The 20,166-nt window shown below is 43.1% G+C and overlaps 1 protein-coding gene across 11 annotated transcripts in view; it reads right to left on the reverse strand.

Moving 5' to 3' along the window:
- The window catches only part of ATG10 (autophagy related 10), a 295,508-nt gene that overhangs the window by 77,406 nt on the left and 197,936 nt on the right, over positions 1-20,166 (reverse strand). The window contains exon 6 of one of the 11 annotated variants that reach the window (XM_062212471.1): positions 7,935-8,429. The exons of the other annotated variants lie outside the window; for them this stretch is intronic. Within the exon in view, the coding sequence (XP_062068455.1) occupies positions 8,322-8,429 (108 nt within the window). The 3' untranslated portion in view covers positions 7,935-8,321. Of the gene's footprint in view, positions 1-7,934; positions 8,430-20,166 lie in introns of those variants that run through there. 11 annotated transcript variants of the gene reach the window in all.

The raw sequence follows: 20,166 nt of genomic DNA on the forward strand, positions 1-20,166 counted from the left end.
AGCTTCTTTTGGGCCCCCCACATGGGTGCAGGGGCCCGAGGACTTGGGCCATCCTCAAATGCTTTCCCAGGCCACAGCAGAGAGCTGGATTGGAAGTGGCACAGCCGGGACTCAAACCGGAGACCATATGGAATTATGGCACTACAGGCATCGGCTTTACCTGCCATGCCACAGCACCGCCCCCAGGAGGAATAACTTCTAATGCTCCATAACTCAGTGGGAAAACTAGTGTTAATAGCAATTAACTTAATATTTCAAAATAGCCAGCAGAGGGGATTTTGAGCATTCCCAACACAAAGAAATGGTAAGTACCTGAGGTAGTAGATAGGTCAGGTACCTTGATCTGATCCTTACACATAACACACAGGTACTGAAATGTCACACTGTGCCCCATAAATATGTGTGACTGCTATGTGTCAATTAAAATAAAAATATGTTTTTAAAAATCTTTTCCATTTGTTCTGAAGTTCTAAAATCCTTCTGTCAGCAGATGAGTTTTCATCCAACTTTCCAGAAAAAAATAGAAACCATAAAATGTCCTTTCTTGCCAAACTAAAAATACCTCTGAGTCCATATTCCTATTTTGTCCCACTAGCACTTCTGTTACAATAGAAGAGTGGCTCCTTGTCCCTCCACAATTCCGTCTTTTCTGAGATTCTGCTCTTTCAATTCTCTTTCTCCTCTGTCTTGGCTCTCTTTGGACTATTTCCTATTGATTTTAAAACACCCAAGTCTTTTCCATCTTAAAAACAAACATGAACTACCGTGCAGAGCAAGGTCCTCCTTCTCTCTTTGTTCTTCAAGAATCACCCCATTTTCCTCCTGGAGTCAGAAAAGATGACCTATGTCGGATCCGTTCCTTGCCTGGCTCTCAGCAGTGAGCCACACAATCTGCTCACTTGCCCTAAGAACACAGGGAACCATATGAGTGCTGAGCCCATGGGCATGGTTCAGGCCCTTCTCCCCTGACCACTGAAACACAGGACATGCTCTTGGTGCTGAGAGCCAGCCCTCCCTGGATCCAAGACCCCAGAACCTCTTGTGTTTCCTGAGACACTTCTGCTCACACTCTCTCAGTACCTTTCACAGGGGTCCTCTGTTATTCCATTAAATCATGGACTGTTTTCCCTTTGAAGTCACCTAAGTTTGTGGACCGCATCTATTCCCATGGCTTGCATGGCCATTTAGTGCTGATAACTTCTGACTCCACATTTGTGTTCCTGACTTGTCCCATGAGGTTCAATGACATGCAGCTGACATTTTATGTGCTCTTTAACCTTACGATCTTGAAATATGAACTCAACCCATCCTTCATCTGTCAATAGCATCATCTATCAGCCACTTCCCCCAGCACTGTTAATTCTGCCTCCAAAACGTCACCTCTTTTGGTCTCTAGTACCATTCTTATGTATCTATCTATTTCATTCTTATTTGAAAGGCACAGAGACAGAGAAAGACTCCCCGTCTGCTGGTTCATTCCCCAAATGCCTGCAAACGCCAGGAGCCTGGAACTCCCCTGGTGTCCTACACAGATGGCAGCAGACACCTGGGTACTTGAGCTGCCTCCGCTGCCTCACAGGTTGTGTGTCAGAAGGAAGCTGGAATCAGACGTGGAGCCAGGATTCAGCCAGACACTCGCACACAGGTATCCCACTCATCATCCTGCACATTGTGCCACATGCCCCCGCCTCGAATCCCATTCTCTGTCTCCACCACGTCCCCACCTCCAGCGAGGCCTTCATTATGTATTTTGCTTCTCTCTGACATACGGTCTCCCTGCCTGGACTGCTGATCCCCGCTAATCTTCTCCATATAAAAGCCAGCAGAAGTTGTTTATTTAAGTGCAGTTGTTTATTTGAATGTTTGTTTTCTCATTGTATTATAAGATTCAATAAAACAGAGACCATGTCTATCTTGTTAACCTAATGATTACTAAAGTGTCTGGTATGTGGTAAAATTTAAGAAGCATTTATCAAAGAGAGAATTAAACGGGTATTCTTGGCTTTATTTAATATGAAATAATACAGAAACAGCCCTATAGAATTCACAGGAATGCCACATCCACTTCTGCTCTTCATTGTACCCAAGAATCTAGTACAAGTCTGGTTTGTATTTGTTGAATCAATGAATAAGCATAAAAACAAAATGTGAGATATTAAAGGGCTTTGGAGAGTGATATATGGAATGCATACAAATGAAACACGCGAAGAACAGAGCAGCGTGACTTCCCGCACAGCAGAGAATGATTTCCCATTTTAAAACAGTCACTTCTACCCTGCCAAGGTTTTCCCTACTCTCTTCTGTTTAATTTTTTCTTCATAGCTCTGTCATTGTCTATCCCACTTTATAATTTAGTGATTTGCTTCATCCAATGTCATCTTCTCCACTAGAATACAAGCTACAATCTTAAGAGCAATACTTTTTATGTGTGAATATTATTAAATTAAACTGATTACATTTGGAATTGTGCAAGACAGAAAACAGCACAATGTTAGATCCTTTTATTTCCATGCTAGAGCTTTTTAAAAATCTCATAAAAGTTACATCATTTCTTCATGATATAACAGTATGTTATGTGAGGAAACCAAAAAGAAAGAACAAAAAAAGCATAAATAAGATATAGGGAAAAAATTAAAATATATCAGTCATCACAATAAACAGTAAGCAGATTAAACTCCCTGAAAGAAAAAAACTACAGACTAATACTTCTAAGTATAGCAATATGAAATATACATATTTGTATTTTAAGTGCTACTCATATATATATATATATATATATATATATACACAAATACATAAAATATTTACATACTTATGTGGTTCTATATTTGTATAAGGACACAGACTAGGGGTGCCAGCCAAGATGAGGCAAGCCTATCACAGCCTATCTTTCCCACTGATTAAAATCAACAAGAAAGAGGGAAACAGAAAAACCCAAATCAGAAAAAGCAACTACCCTGGAAAAGTCAACAAAGCTTGGAGAGAGTAGCCGAACTTGAACCCCTCCGGAGCTAAGTTCCCTGGTTTTTCCCTTTTATCTCCTGGCCTCGGTGCAAAGGTTGCTCCACCACAGAACTGTCCAGAGAGCACACACAGCAAAACATGAGCAACACCCTGCTACCAGATGCCTGGGAAAGGGGCTGCTGTAAGGCGAAGTGGGTGGAGAAGAGCCCTGGTATTCTTTAACTTTTATTTTCCCATTTTTCTTTATTTTTTCACAACCCCAAAGTGAACTCAGTCATAGATTTGCACTATTAATGGCAGCCTCGAACTTGAGAAAAACAAAACATAACAAAAACAACAGCAACAACAACAACACCATGTTTCCAACCAGTGGCACTGGAAAAGGGCACATTGTGGCTCCCTATGCCCCAAGCTGTCTACACACAGAACAGACTCAAGTCAGCCCAGCAAAGGCTTTGAGAACTGAGCTGCTATTTCAACTGGGACCCAAGTCTTAGACTAACCCCTGAGAAATGCATGTAAAGGAGAGAGGCCAAGCACCTTAGTAAATGCTTTTTTTTTTTTTTTTTTTTTTTTTGCAAATTAGGCTGACATTGAAAACAGCCCTCACAGAAGATGAGACAGGACTTGCAGTCTGAATCTAACCGGGATCATTGCCTATTGAAATAAACAAAATCAACATTCTCTTCAGGATTTTACTAGGATCCAGATTCTAATAACCTAATAGTCCATCAGACCAGGATACAATCCAAAATTACTTGACAAATAAGGAAGCAGGAAAATATGAACAATTCTCAAAGGACAAGACTTGCCAAGTTCAAAATGTTCACCAACTGGAATGACCATCAAAAACAATATAGCATTCGCAGGCGCCGCGGCTCAGTAGGCTAATCCTCTGCCTTGCAGCGCCGGCACCCCGGGTTCTAGTCCCGGTCGGGGTGCCAGATTCTGTCCCGGTTGCCCCTCTTCCAGGCCAGCTCTCTGCTGTGGCCCGGGAGGGCAGTGGAGGATGGCTCAAATGCTTGGGCCCTGCACCCGCATGGGAGACCAGGAGAAGCACCAGGCTCCCGGCTTCGGATCAGCATGGTGTGCCGGCCGCAGCGGCCAATGGAGGGTGAACCAACGTAAAGGAAGACCTTTCTGTCTGTCTGTCTCTCTCACTGTCCATTCTGCCTGTCCAAAAAAAAAAAAAAAAAAATAGCAGCCATTACAATGATACAGAATGAGGTAAAGCTATGCCATTTTGAAATGAATGGAAAGACAGAAGCTCTTTGCATATAAAACTACAGAAGAATCTATTGTAGAAACTGAAAAGTACAGCAATGTAATGAATTAAAATATAAAATATTTCAGAATCTACTGGGTAGGCTCAAAAGCAGAACAAAGCTGACAGAGCAGCCAGGTAAGACACCTGGATATGAATCAACAGAAGTTACATAAAGTGAAGAAAACAGATGAAGATTGAAAAAAACCATTAGAATTTGTGGGAATATTTGAAAAGATCTAAAACTATTCATGTCTCCAGAAAAAGACAAAGAAAATTCACAAACTGCAGATTAATACTGCTCATGATGGTGAATGCAAAAAGCTTCAACCAAAAACACCAGCAAATCGACAACAAAACATTAAAAGGACAACACATCATGAGCAGTTGGGATTCAGCTCCAGAACATAAAGTTGGTACAGCATTCGAAAGTGACTCACTGTGTTAATGGACTACAGAAGAAACATACAACCATTTCAGTAGATGCATAGGAAGTATTTGATGAAATTTAACATTCAGTCATGTTTTTTAAAAAAATTCTCAGCAGGCTAGGAAAGGAGGACTTTCCTTAAAGCACACTTAGAAAAGGGCACCTGCAGAAAATGTCAGATTTTGGGGCTGGCGCTGTGGCGCAGTGGGTTAACGTCCTGGCCTGCAGCGCCAGCATCCCATATGAGTGCTGCTTTGAGACCCGGCTGCTCCACTTCCTATCCAGCTCTCTGCTATAGCCTGGGAAAGCAGAAGATGGCCCAAGTGCTTGGGTTCCTGCACCTGTGTGGGAGATCAGAAGAAGCTCCTGGCTCCTGGCTCTGGATCTGCGCAGCTTCAGCCATTGCAGCCAACTGGGGAGTGAACCATCGATGGAAGACCTCTCTCTCTCTCTCTTTCTCTGCCCCTCCTCTCTTTGTGTAACTCTGACTTTCAAATAAATAAATAAATCTTTAAAAAAAAGATAGCAAGAGGATGATTGAAAAAAAAATATCAGATTTTTTTTTCAAAAGATTTATCTTGTTTATTTGAAAGGCAGAGTTACAGAGAGAGAGAGAGAGAGGGAGAAAGAGAAAAGGAGAGAGAAATCTTCTACCCATTTGTTCATGCCCCAAATGGCTATAATGGCTGGAGCTGGGCCAGTCTAAAGCCAGGAGCCACGAGCTTCTTCCAGGTCTCCCAAGTGGGTACAGGGGCACAAGCACTTGGACCATCTTCCACTGCTTTCCCAGGTCATAGCAGAGAGCTGGATAGGAAGTGGAGCACTGGGACTCAAACCAGCACCCATATGGGATGCTGGTTGTCGCATGCAGCAGCTTTATCCACTATACCACTGCACAAGCCCCAATGAATGTTAATTTAAAAGAAAAAGATTGAATATTTTCTTTGTAGGATCAGATCAAGGAAAAAGAAAATCATGTGTCTGTATCTATTGCTACTCGTACATCTACATAGACATGTGTCATTTAATGATAGACATATGTTCTGAGAAATGTGTCTTCAGCCAGCTTCATCACTGTGCAAACAGAACAGAATACACTTAGACTCTGACAGTAAGGCTATCAGCAGCCATTGCAGTTGGACCGCCACTGTGGATGTGGTTCATTGCTGAAAGAAACATTGTTATGTATGGCATGACTGTATTTAGATCAGCACCTAGATGGAGATGGAGATACAGTGTGTGTGTGTGTGTGTGTATAATAGAGACAATGTTATATATATTATAGAGTATGTATATATTATATAAACAATGTTTATACATAGAGATACAGAGAGAGAGAGAGGAAAAAAAGAGAGAGGTTTATTTTAAGGCATTGGCACATATGACTGTAGAGGTGTGGCAACTCCAACATCTACAGGGAGAGCCAGCAGACTGAGACCCCGAGAAGCAGTACATACTGAGTACAGAGGGTTTGCAGGCAGAATTCCTTCCTATTCAGAAGTCTAGGTTTTTCTTTTCTTTTCTTTTTTTTTTCTATTAAGGCCTTAAATTGACTGGAGGCTCCACTATGAAGGATAATGTGCTTTACTCACAATCTACGAACTTCAATATTAATCTCTTCCAAAAACACCTTCATAAAAACATCTAGAATAATATTTAGCCAAATAATCTGGGGACTATAGCTTAGCCAAACTGACAAACAAAATAAACCATTACAGCTATTCAATATCATTTTAGAAGTCCTATCTAATGCAATGTGGAGAGAAAAAAGCATGCAGGTTAGAAAGGCAAAAATATTTTTTCATAGATGATACAATTATGAATTTAAAAAAATATCTCCTCCAAACTATAAAAACACACAAACAAACAAAATCCTAGAATGAATAAATGAGTTTAGCAAAGTCTCAGGACATAGGGACAATATATAAAAGTTAATTATACTCTGTGTACTAGCAATGAACAACTGAAAATTGAAATTAAAAAAATTACAAAAGTATCAGAAGTTTAAGTGATTAGGTAAAAACTTAGGGAAATATATTCCAAATCTGCATGCATAAAACACTGATAAAAGAAATAAATGCAGACATAAAACATGAGTTGCACCTTGTTCAGAAGACTTGTTCTGGAAGACTCATTAAGATGTTAACTGTCCCCAAATTGACCCACAGATCCTACAATCCCAGTTAAAACCCCAGCAGGATTTTTGTGGATGTTAACAAGTTAATTCTAAAATCTATACAGAAAGGCAAAAGAACCAGCAAAAGAATTAGTAGACACAACTTTGAAAATGAACAAAGTTGGAAGACTCACACTCTGAAATCAAGATTTAATAAAAAATTATAATAAGGAAGACAGTGTGGCACTGTTGAAAAGATGGAAAAATAGATCTAAGACTAGGACAGTCCAAAAATAGACCCACTCAAATATGATCATTTGACAAAGGTATGAAGGTAACTTAATCAAGAAAGAATCATCTTTTTAGTTAATGTTGCTGGACCAACTGGACATTCATATGCAAAAAACACGAAATGAACTTGAACTCATACCACACAGCACATATAATGACTAGTTCACAACGGATCATAGGCATAAGCTTTAAAATTTACTTAAAAGGAAAATGTCTAAGAAGAAAATCTTTGTAACCTCAGGCTCTTAGATGTGATGCCAAATGAACAGAACATAATTTTTGTTCATAAAATGAACTCCATGTAAACCAAAGCATGCTCTGTGTAAAACTCTGTTAAAAGAATAAAAAGAAATTATATGCTTGGAGAAAATGTATGCACATTACAAAGGACTTGTGTCTAAAATAGAAAAACTGAAAACCCAAGAAAAATATAAAACAATTCAATTTTTAAAAAATGGGCAAAAAGTTTGAAAAGACCTTTTACCAAAGAAAATATACGAATGGCTACAAACGTGAGGAGACACATAACACCATTAGTCATCCGGAGCCAGGAAATCTGCCTGGGCGCCCCTGTGGGTAGCAGCAGCCCCGGCACAGCAGCCCTCACATGCTGCCTCCCAGGACGCACAGCAGCGACATGCTGCATCAGCACTGGACCCGAAAGATGGATATGGGGGGATGCTGGTGTAGCCACACGGCAGCTTAACCCACTCTACCACAAGGCTGCCCCCAGTTCAGGTATTTTAGAAAACAGTCTGGCATTTTCTTATGTATGTTTACCATATGGATCACTAATATTATTCCTAAGTATTTACCTACAAGAAATGAAAACGTATGTCAACCAAAAAATTGTCAATGAATGGTTATAGTAGTTTTATTTTTCATCACTCAAAACCAGAATAAACTCAAAGATACATCAGCTGCTAATGGATAAACAAAATGTTGTACATCCCTACAATGGACTATTACTCTGCAATAAAATGTTACAAACTATTGATACAGGCAGTAACATGAATGAAACTCAGATGCATAGTGCCAAGTGAAAGAAACCAGACTTGGGGTGGGCACTCTGGCACAGTAGGTTAAGCCTCCGCCGGCAGAGCAGACTCCCATATGGGCGCTGGTTCATGTCCCGGCTGCTCCACTTCTGATCCAGTTCTCTGCTGTGGCCTGGGAAAGCAGTGGAGGATGGCCCAAGTACTTGGGCCCCTGTATCCACACAGGAGACCCAGAAGAGGCTCTTGGCTCGAAGTGGCTCAGCTCCAGCCATTGTGGCCATTTGGGGAGTAAACCAGCAGATAGAGGACTTTTCTCTCTGTCTCTCCCTTTCTCTGTCTATAACTCCGCCTCTCAAATAAATAATCCTAAAAAAGAAACCAGAATCAAAAGCTTAGATTTTTTTTATGCACAAATCCAAGTATGCCATTCTGGAAAAGCTGCAACATGAGGAGAGAGGACAAGGGTTTGGGGTGAGAGACAAGACTGACTGATACAAGAGGATTCAGGCAGAAAGGTGATAGAAGTATCTTGGATCTTCTTTACACATTTGTAAAAAGTTACAGAACTGTATACCCCCCTAAAAGTAAATTTTAAGGTATGTAAATTTTTTAAAAATAATGTTCTATTTACCAGGAAAAAATAAAACAGAAAGATCTATCTGTTAAACTTCCCTTCCCTCCCACAAAAAGCAGGTGTAGCTATATTACTAGGCGAAATAACTTTTCAGTAATTTGCCCCAAGTGGCTCAAACACTCGAATGCCTGCCACCCATGTAGAAGACTCAGATGGAGTTCTGGGCTCCTGGCTTCTTCCTGGTCCAGCCCCACCTATTGCAACCATATGGGGAGTGAACCAGCAGTGGTAGATTGACCTCTCTCTCTCTCTCTCTCCCTCTCTCACCTGTTCAAATAAATAAAGCTAAAAAGCAAAAGAAAACTTCTACTGAACAAATCAGGATGACTGGTCTTCAGAAAAGTTAAGCAAAGTAGCAATTTTTTCATAGATTTATTTTATTTATTTGAAAGAGTTATAGAGAGAGGTAGAGATAGGTTCCACTGGTTCACACCTCGGATGGCCGCAATGGCCGTTGCTTCGCCGATCCAAAGCCAGGAGCCAGGAGCTTCTTCCAGGTCTCCCACATGGGTGCAGGGGCCCAAGGACTTGCGCCATCCTCTACTGCTTTCCCAGGCCATAGCAGAGAGCTGGATCGGAAGTGGAGTAGCTGGGACTCGAACTGGCGCTCACATGGGATGCTGGCACTTCGGGCCAGGGCCTTAAACTGCTGTGCCATCCGCCAAAGTAGCAATTAAATAAAAACTATTGTAGCACTGTTTCCTTCTGGGAGCTTCTTCAATCAAAATATACAGCTGCATGGCTCTCTGTAGGGGATGAGAGCAATGAGCTCCTAGATCACAGACTCAGGTTGTAGAATCTCTGTTCTGGGGGGTGAGTTTAAGGTTAAGGCCCAAAGGACACACAATGCAGGAAAGTGCACATCTTCATTCTAGCGTTCTATTTTGTTTAGTAAGTGAAAATATGGTTTCTCTGCTCATCTTCTATTTTACATAAAATCAAGAGTGAATTTATTGGTCCACTTTCTCTATATGTGTCCTAATGCTAAGAATGTCTAAGTAAATTTCCAAGGAAATCTAGAATCCAGCAGGTGAATGAAAAGAAATCATAAGGGAGCTATATTGCATTACCAGCTGAAACCCCTAAAAAGACCCTCAGCACTAGTTCCTCAGCATCTCCCAATATCCCTCATATTCACCCTAAAACACATGAGAACATGTAGCACCATGGTTGAGGTGACCATTCAAGGATTATGAAATCAACTTTACTTCTTGCTAACTCAGTCCTTGGCAAAAAAAAAAAAAAAAAGTTCTTAGGATACTGGGGCTCAGCTGAGATAAGCCACCCGAACCACTGAATGTGACACAGTAAAAAGGATTCAGTATGAATGTACTAAACACATTGCTAAATAAATCAGGACATAAAATAAGGTGACAGAGCTACAGTATAATCAGAGTAGGAAGCAATTAACCACAGGTGGTGGATGGAAATAATGGAGAGGATGAAGAGAAGTAATCCAAGTAGGATTAGGATTAATGGCAGACCCAATGCTAAAGGAGGAACACAGTCACAGGTCATGTGCCCAGGACAAAAACCAAGCAACCAAGCTTAGCTGAAATAAGGAGAGAATTATGGTTCTTTCAACAATCTCTTTTTCAGGTAACATGATCCTAACTGTATTTTCTGGGCCATCAAACATTGGAGCCGGCGCTGTTGGCATAGCGGGTAGAGCCGCCGCCTACAGGGATGGCATTCCATATGAGCACCAGTTCAAGTCTCAGATGCTCCACTTCTGATCCAGTTCTCTGCTATGGCCTGGGAAAGAAGTACAAGATGGCTCAGTCCTTAGGCTCCAGTGCCCACATGGGAGACCCAGAGGAAGCTCCTGGCTGCTGGCTTCGGATTGGTGCAGCTCTTCCTGTTGCGGCCATCTAGAGAGTGAACCAGCAGATGGAGGACCTCTCTCTACTCTCTCATTCTCTCTCTCTCTGTAACTCTGCCTTTCAAGTAAATAAATAAATCTTTAAAAAAATTAAGCCATGCCACTGACATGATCTTGAATATAGAAAATCCTAAGAAATTCACAAGATAACTATTAGAGCTAACAAATGAGTTCAGCAAAGTTGTAGGTTACAATATCAATACACAAAATTAGTTATGCTTATACAGTAACAGCAAACAATCTGAAAATGAAATTAATAATTCACCTTACAATATATTCAAAAAGAATAAAATATGTACGAATAAATTTAATGAAATAAATGCAAAACATAAGGCCAAGCCAAATCAGCCAGGAGGGGCAGGCATTTGACCCAGCAGTTAGATGCCTCTTAGCAGACCATATCAGCAGGCCTGGGTCTGAGTTCCAGTTCTGCTACCAATTCTAGCTTCCTGCTAATCCACACCTTGAGAGGTGAGGTCCATGGTGGCTCAAGGAACTGGATCTCTGCCACCCACACGGGAGACCCAGAACGAGTTTGCACACTTTCCCTTTGCCTCTCAGTGCAAGAAAGGGAGAGCTGATGAGAGGGAAATTTTCAACTGAAAGGCAGTTGGGGGCCGGGGTTGTTGGGGAGCGCAGTGTATGGGATTCAACTTATCTAGTATCTTTTTCTCTTTTCTCTACCAAATATCCCAATTTCTGCTTCTAAGAATTAACTAAGAGCCTGACTGGTAAACTTAATATCCAACACCTTAATCTTTAAGTTGACCCTCGATGACCTGTAGTTTACTACCTGAAGAGGTATAACCATCACTCAGAAATTCACAGCCCTCCTAAAGCAGCCTGGTTCAGAAAACCTACCTTCTCAGTGACTGGGTGGTCATATTATACTGAAAATTTCTTTAGTCTCTGTCCAATCCTGGCTGAAAAGGGTGTTTGATGGTACGGGGATAGAGTGTTGCTTGCAAGCCAGAACCAGATAGAAAATACAGAGAAACAAGACCAAGGCCAAGTTGGCAAGAGAGACTAAAGGTATGTGCATGGAGAAGAGCACTCTGGCAGCAGATGCTGTGGCACAGCGGGTAAAGCCTCAGCCTGCAGTGCTAGCATCCCACATGGGCGCCAGTTCATGTTCCTGCTGCTCCATTTCTGACCCAGCTCTCTGCTAGTGCCTTGGGAAAAGCAGAAGATGGCTCAAGTGTTTGAACCTCTGTTACCACATGGGAGATCCAGATGAAATTTCTGGCTTCAGCCCGGCCCAGCCCCGCTCTGGACATTGTGGCCATCTGGGGATTGAACCAGCAGATGAAGATCTCTCTGTCTCTCCCTCTGTCACTTTAATTCTGAGTTTCAAACAAATAAATAAACTTTTTACAAAAGATGATTAAGGTAAAGATGAAGAAGAAGATGAAGATGAAGACGAAGATGACAACCACTCTTTAAGTACCAAAGTCACAGGAGCAGAGGGGTCAACACCAGGGTTACAAAGCAAAGTGCATGAAGCCAGGGAGAAATGAGACCACAGTGAAAGCAGTCAACAAGTCCAGAGGAGGGGATGTCTGAATAATTTTCCGGAGTTCCTGGTGTGTGCACAGGGGGGTTATCTCTGTCTAAGGTGCAAACAAGCTGGGTTGGTGTACAGACGCAGGAGCACAGGCGTCACCACTGGCACCCACGGACAGCGGGATCCGGAGCTTCCAGGTTAACCAGCTGTATCTTCTGATTCTGAGGATGCTCCACCTGGATGGTACCCGGTGGCCTTTAGGGTCTGTCAGGGAGGACAGCCAGTTTCAAACACTTCCAAGTCACCTTCCTCCCAGGCCTTGCTGTTTCTGTTAGAAGCTGCCTCCGTTTGAAAGAAGGACTCCTGCACTATCCAGCACCCAAGACCATGGGATGTGAGGACTGTTTCATTCCAGGACCCAATAAAGGCCCTTTGGTAGGCACAGAGTTAAGCCTGGCCATACTGATCAGTGAAGACCACAGAGGCTTTCTGTTGTTGTTGCTTTTCCCCAGGAAATCTGTTAGAAACAATATGGACTTAAATAATCCTGGTTCAACTATTTCAAAAGATAGACCTGACACATCTCACATCTGGACACTAAAATCCACTTTAATTCAACAGTCTTCTGAATTTTATCTAGGCAATATGCCCACTAGTTCAGATATTTACAAACACCTTAAAGTAGGAGAACACTTTTGCAAATGAGACACTGTAAGAAATCCCAAGAGAGGAGAATATCAGAGGTGAGGTACTCTGATTGAAGTACGGGGATGGATCCAAAGACCCATCTACTTTACGTGGTCTCCTCCAAATATACCCCCTCCTCTCCCTATGCCCTAACACACAACAGGAAAGGCCCTGAGATTCCCACGCTCACATGGTGGGGCTTTGCCAAAACCAGTATGAAATTCAAATCAGCTGACACAATGATTTCCTGAGCTAGGTGCACATGACATGATAATAATTTGATTACAGCATCATCATAGAAGACAGGCCTATTCCAAGAAGAGAGTGCTCCTATGCTCACACCTATAGGCATAGTCATCTTGATCAATGCGGAAAACATTTGGTCAAACGTGCAGAAAGTCATAACTTAATTCCCTTAAATTGAAGTCCAAGGGGAAGAATCCTCCACCTTTGCAAGAAAATCGTTGATCAGTCAGCCTTTCCTGGTGGTGACAAAAGAAATTGATGTCCAAGATGCATCTGAAGAAAATGTTTAAAATTTGGAAAATTTTACTGATTATTTCTATCTAAGAGATGGACTCATCATTTTGCAACATACACTCTTTTTTTTTTTTTTTTTTTGACAGGCAGAGTGGATAGTGAGAGAGACAGAGAGAAAGGTATTCCTTTTTGCCGTTGGTTCACCCTCCAATGGCCGCTGCGGCCAGCGCATCTCACTGATCCGAAGCCAGGAGCCAGGTTCTTCTCCTGGTCTCCCATGCAGGTGCAGGGCCCAAGGATTTGGGCCATCCTCCACTGCCTTCCCGGGCCATAGCAGAGAGCTGGACTGGAAGAGGGGCAAGCGGGATAGAATCCGGCGCCCCAACTGGGACTAGAACCCGGTGTGCCGGTGCTGCAAGGTGGAGGATTAGCCTGTTAAGCCACGGCGCCGGCCGCAACATACACTCTTAAATTGTTCACTCCCTTAACTGGTTACAAGCAATTTGATTGCATGAAGTCTGGAAGATAGAGGGGGAGGAGAAATGTTTTAGGAACCTTAGATTGAATTTGCAGAGCAACCTTCCAAGGTCTAAGGCACTGACAGTTCTGAATGTCCCCTGTGAGAGGTTCTACACTGGCTGTACGTGAGCAAGCCTAAGTTTGAGAAGGGTGAATGCCATATGAGGGTGTGAGGGGCAGGCCACTGCAGCCTTGGTGATTAGAGACTGGATAAGGCTTGGACTGGGGTGGGAGAGAAGGCCTGGCAGGAAAAGAGCATACTGACCAGAAGAAGCTGCTCAGACATGTATCCCATCAACAAGGAGTTTAGAAAAGTGATGACAAGATTTATACTATCTCATTCTAGATATATTGTAGGGTATGTAAGGCTGTATCTATACCTCAGTGGGAAGCTATAGGTTTAGTCACAGGCCCTATAACAACTTTGGATTGTAGAATGCAACTGTTAAAGGCATGACTCAGAGCAAAGCACTGGGGAGGCCCACTGTCACTGAGGCCAGACAGCCTACTTCTGCCATCGTGGTCTTGGGACAGTCCACCTGCAATCTGTCAATGCTACTCCACGACAAACAGCACATCTAATTGTCATCCCAACCAAAGGTCTCTCCGGAGGAAGGAATTTCAGAACCACAAGTTTCCATTTTTCAAGCCTTCTTTTGCATGAGAACTATCTACAAAGCTCTTCATTTAGTCACCTAAATAAGGGTACTAAGGACCCTGTGCTGGCTTCCTCAGCGAACTGTCAGTCTGGACCTGGGGTGTGCTGCTAGAGGAACCTGAAGGTCGACAGTTCCTCTACTGACCACTGCAGCACTGAATTCTATACAGAATGGAAACGACACCCACTGCTACTCCTTCCACTCCTGGAGAACGGTAATGCTAGCTCATATCCACAGCAGCAAGTAGGTGCCATGCATTACACACTTAGTGCACAATATGCATTGCCTCACATAACTCTCACAACATCCCAGTGTGCAGTCCTTATAATTTTCCTCATGGGAAAATAATTTAATTTTTTTGAAAATGAGGAAGGTGAAGTGCAAATAACCTCTTCTTGGACACACTGTTACTAAGTAAAAAAGCCTGACCAAGAACCCAAGCCAAGCCCCTCAGACTTCAGAGCCAGACTCCCAGTCTACTGAAGAAACATTCCCTGGGTCAAGCCACACAGCACAGTATCCGTCAGGGTTCCGCTACTGAAAACAGAATCTGCTCTGTTGAGTGCAGCCCCTCCGCCTTGAGGGCTGAAACAAATGCAGGATGACTTTCCATGACACACTGCAGAACTGGCCACTACTGCCCCTTCTCAGGGCAGGACTCTGCCATGCCAGAACCACACCTCCACTCACGGACAGACACCTGCCTCTCCTGCAGCCGGCTCCTGAGCTACACTGCGCTGCTGCCATTCACAGCAGCGTGTGCCAACACAAAGCTGGTGACACCAGCCTCTCAGAGGTCACCCAGAGACTGGTCACACAGTGTGTTCTGCCAGAGCGGGCATGAGAATCGTGTTCTTGCTTTGCAGAGACTGCTGTACAGCAAGGACACAGGAGGCAGGGGAAATGGAACTTCTCTACCTACTTTCTAATCCACCAGAGCTACTAGAGTTCCTAGGACTTGATGTCCTGTCGAGGTTTAGGAGAGCCCTGATGAGGGCTGCAAAACTTTACGCATCTCGGAAAAACATTGCAGAGTTTTCATCTGATTCTCAAAGGGGTTTGTTACCCAAGCCCTGATAGATCCACTTGAATACAACATCTTTATATGACATTGCCATGAGAATAAGCTGAGCGTCGCAGGATCAGGACAAACGTGGTGGACCTGGGCTCAAGCTCGGCTGTCTGAGCTACCACTCTGACCCTGCTGTTTTGTAGATGTGTGACCTTCAGAAGGTCATTTAACTTCCTTGCATCTCAGCTTACCCCTCCCTGAAACACGGAGAGCAGTTTGAACCTCTAAGGGTACTCAGAGTTCCAGCGGGACAATTTGTGTGAAGTACACAGAAGAATGCCCAACTATCCCTAATATCTGCTAATGTTGCAGGAACAACTTCTAGACAGGGCAAATTCTACTCATAAGAGGTTGTAAAACACAGCTGCATTCTACCCCACATTTTAACGTTACTTCCAATCAATTTCATAGTGTTTTTTTTTTTTTAAAGAAATGAGGAACTGACAATAAAGCATACACTTTTATCGTAACGATCTGGTTCTGTTTACAGTAAATTAATCTAGTGGCCAATTCCCGCCAGGAGAAGCAACTCAAACCTGTCATTTCCAGAGACTTGCTTCAGGACCCAAATGGATATTTTAAAGGTATTCAAAAGCTAATGCTCTAATCAGAGGTGGGGGTACATTCAAGTGACCTCATCCTGACAAGTCTATTCACACACAGCTTTACTCCATCACATATTCTTATCACCAAGAGGATGACTGATAGCTCACAAACATCTTACAATCCAAAACCCCGTCTTCCGTGCTTAAAGGCATCCATGAAGTCATGCTCAATCATTTGTGCAAATCTAACGAATTTTACAAAGAAACCCCCCTCGCCTGCTGGCAGGCACTCCTGCAGACTGCCTCCGGGCAGCAGAAGGACCAGGCTCGGGGAAACATGAATCAGAACCTCTGATTCTGACACATGGTCAACTGCCCCACTGTCTCAAACGCATGTGTCAACCAACAGCAAGCAAAACCTGCACTGCAGCTATCCATCAATACCTTCAGGGGAAAACTGTATGTGACTCCAGCCAGAAATCTGGCTGACACAGGATTGTCACACAGTAAGGAGACTGCAGAGGACCCCTATCAGTCAGCAGGTAGGGGATGGGAGGAAGCAGCATACTCTGAGATTAACAAGGCAATATACAACAAACCTTTGAAAACTGAATGCTGTATTCACCATTTCACTTACCAGAATGTATCACAAAGAATCTGAGAATTGCATAAATTAGAATGAGAGAGAGAGAGAGAGAGAGAGAGAGAGCGAGCCCATCTACTGATTCACTCCCCAAATGCCTGCAACAGCCAGAGGGCTCAAACCAGGAGCAGGAACTCAGTGACTCGAGCCATGACGGCTGCCTCCTAGGGTCTGCATTAGCAGGAAGCTGGAGTCGGGAGCCCAGCTAAGTCACACCTCAGACACTACAATGCGGGATGGCAACATCCTAACTGACATTTTTGTGTGTGTGTGAAGTTTTAAAAATTTAATTTGAAACTCAGAGAGAGGGAAAGAGAGGGTGAGAAAGAGATCTTCCATCCACTTCCCAGATGGCTGGAACAGCCAGGGCTAGACCAAACCAAAGCCAGAAGCCAGGCGCTTCATTCAAGTCTCCCATATGGGTGGCTGGGGCCCAAACACTTGAGCTGTCTTCCGCTGCTCTTTCCAGGCAATTAGCAGGCAGCTGTATTATAAGTGGAGCTGCTGGGACTTGAACCAACATCCACATGGGATGTTAGTGTCACAGGTAGTGCCTTTACCTGCCACACCACAACGCCAGCACCTAACTTGCATCTTAACTGCTATGCTGAATGCCTGTTCGAATATATTACTTTATCAATCAGCAAAACATAATGGCTATAAAAAATTTTAAGTCCAGATGATACCATTTTTCTTTAAGTGCAGTTCTAGATAACGTACTGAGGTGCAAGCATCCACCGTCATACAGAATCTCCAAGCACTTTCGTTGTGTCTTACGAATAGGCAAACTCAAGTGCATTCTGAAGACGGGCAGGCAAACAAGTAAGTGAAACAGACAAGGTATGAGGCAACAGGGAAGGGAGGTGATGTTGACGAACCGCGGAGCACACACCCAGTCCAAAGACCATCAAACCTAAAACATTTCAGAGCACTCTGAATAATACTTCTGCAGGCTGAATGTGAACAGCAAGGAAGGCCCATTCCAGGGTTCACCCCTACAGAGTGCATCGCTGTAACCCTCTCACACAGCTGCACCTTGCCAGTGTACCCCTTGGCACACAGAGGACAACACCATCTCTCACAAGGACAAGAGAACAGCCCCCTCCTCATCTAGTGTCAGCATAAATAGTAGCTGTAAAAGAGACCGCTGTTTTTCTTGTATTTGTAAAATGATCTGCCTAGAATTTAGTATAGGGATGCTTCAACAAGTTCATAGAAAATGGAATTACAAGATAAGAATTTTTTGGTGCAACAACACCTGAAACTGTGCAGTTTTTCATAATACATGCTTTCCATAAATTTTCTGAAGATCCTAGGTACAAGAAAATATTTGTTCCACCCCAGCAAAAAACAAAAACAAAAAACTCTTTTGCTTCCTCCCACAGGGCAGAAACAATGTATTTAATGGCTTTAAATTTTTATTTGTTGCTCTAGAAAGGCTAGAAACTTCCCTAGATATTCTTCTCCCCTCCATCATTTAGTTCTTATTCACATGTTTTGATGGTTATGGTGTAGGTAGGCATTATTATTATAGTAGAGTGAAATGTTGTTGAAATTCAGGTTGGACAGGGGAATGGAGACTTGAATTAATATGTGGAAAAAAGAATATCAGCGAACAACAGAACAATGGCAATGACTCACACAGGTACCTGATCTGTTTTGGCAGTAGCTCCATTTATTGGCCAACTTTTGTACTAATACACGATTTCAGGAATAATATGGGAAATGTAACAGCCAACATGAAAAAGAACCTAGAAAAACCACAGGAAGAAAAAGAAGCTGGAGAGGGTAGGAGTATAACACGAAAAACATGCAATAATTGCAAGGCAGAATATGTATGTATAGCAACCATTTATCAACAATAAGACAAAGCAAATAGCAGCACACAGCCTGCCCTGGGGACTCACAGTGGCCCCAGTCAGTATGCTGCACATCCTGGGTTCCACCTGGCCTTCCACCTGCCTGCCTGCCACGCTCCTGGGGGGCCTCGCCTACCTCTGGCTGCTGTTTTACCTGCAGTTCGCCTCTCTCTCAGAAACTGGAAAGGAGACCATAAATATCCCTCAAACTTGAAGCTTGAGAACTAAGATGTTTATTAAAAATTAAAAATTGATGGTAGGTAATTATCAAAATGAAATGTGCTAAGATGAGTAATATTAAAATTAATTATTAAATATTCAAAATCCTATTTTATTTTTATATTTATAAGCTGCTCCTTTCTTAGGAACAGAAGTTCCAAAGAACAATGAAATGAGGTAAAATTCTTTAAAGGAGACCCGTGAATAAATTCCAGGCATGTGCTGAGTCAAAAGTGTAACACTGATGATAAAAGGCTCAACCTTTTGACAAGGAGCGCTGTCCAGTCTTTTTTTTTTTTTTTTTTAATTTGCATGCATTTCATAAATACAACTTTAGGAACATAGTGATTCTTACCTTACAAAGATCTACTTTCATTTAACTTTATACACAGAAGATTAAATTATATACTGAAATAAGCTTCAACTTAAAGAAGTAAAACTCAAAAATGCCAGTATAGTCTGGTTATTTATAAGGAGCACATCCTGTTGAACTGTGTGTTATGAACTCTCATTACAAGGTATGGCGGGGGGCCGGCACTGCTGCTAGTGAGGCTAATCCTCTGCCTGCGGTGCCGGCACACTGGGTTCTAGTCCCGGCTGGGGCGCCGGCACCCCAGGTTCTAGTCCCGGTTGCTCCTCTTCCAGTACAGCTCTCTGCTGTGGCCCGGGAAGGCAGTGGAGGATGACCCAAGTGCTTGGGCCCTGCACCTGCATGGGAGACCAGGAGGAAGCACCTGGCTCCTGGCTTTGGATTGGTGCAGCGCGTCGGCCACAACACACCGGCCGTAGTGGCCACTTGAGGGGTGAACCAACAGAAAAAGGAAGACCTTTCTCTCTGTCTATCTCTCTCTCTCTCTCTCACTGTCTAACTCTGCCTGTCAAAAAGAAACAGGGACAGTGTTGTGGTGCAGCAGCTTAAGCCACTGCCTTCAATGCTGGCATCCCATATGGGTATCAGTTAGTATCCTGGCTGCTCCACTTCTGATCTAGCTCCCTGCTAACAGCCTGGGAAAGCAGCAGAGGATGGCCCAAGTGCTTGGGCCCCTGTCACCCACATAGTAGTACCTCATGAAGTTCCAGGATCCTAGGTTTGGTTTGGCTCAGCCCTGGCCATTGTGGTCATCTGGGGAGTGAACCAGCAGATGGAAGATCTCTGTCTCTCTGTCTCTGTCTCTTTCTCTCTGACTCTCCCTCTCCCTCTGTAACTCTGACTTTCAAATAAATAAATAATTAAAATAAATCTTTTTTTTTTTTAAAAAAAGCATAAGGGATCTTGGGGTGTAGTGGGTTAAGCACTTGGGATGACTACAGCCAGAGCAGAGTGCCCAGGGTTCACTCATGCCTGCGCTTTGACCCAGTTCCTGCTAATGTGTCTGGAAAGCAGCAGGTGCTGGCTCAGG

Source organism: Lepus europaeus, chromosome 15, assembly GCF_033115175.1.
Source record: "Lepus europaeus isolate LE1 chromosome 15, mLepTim1.pri, whole genome shotgun sequence".
In the NCBI taxonomy this organism is placed as follows: Eukaryota; Metazoa; Chordata; class Mammalia; order Lagomorpha; family Leporidae; genus Lepus; species Lepus europaeus.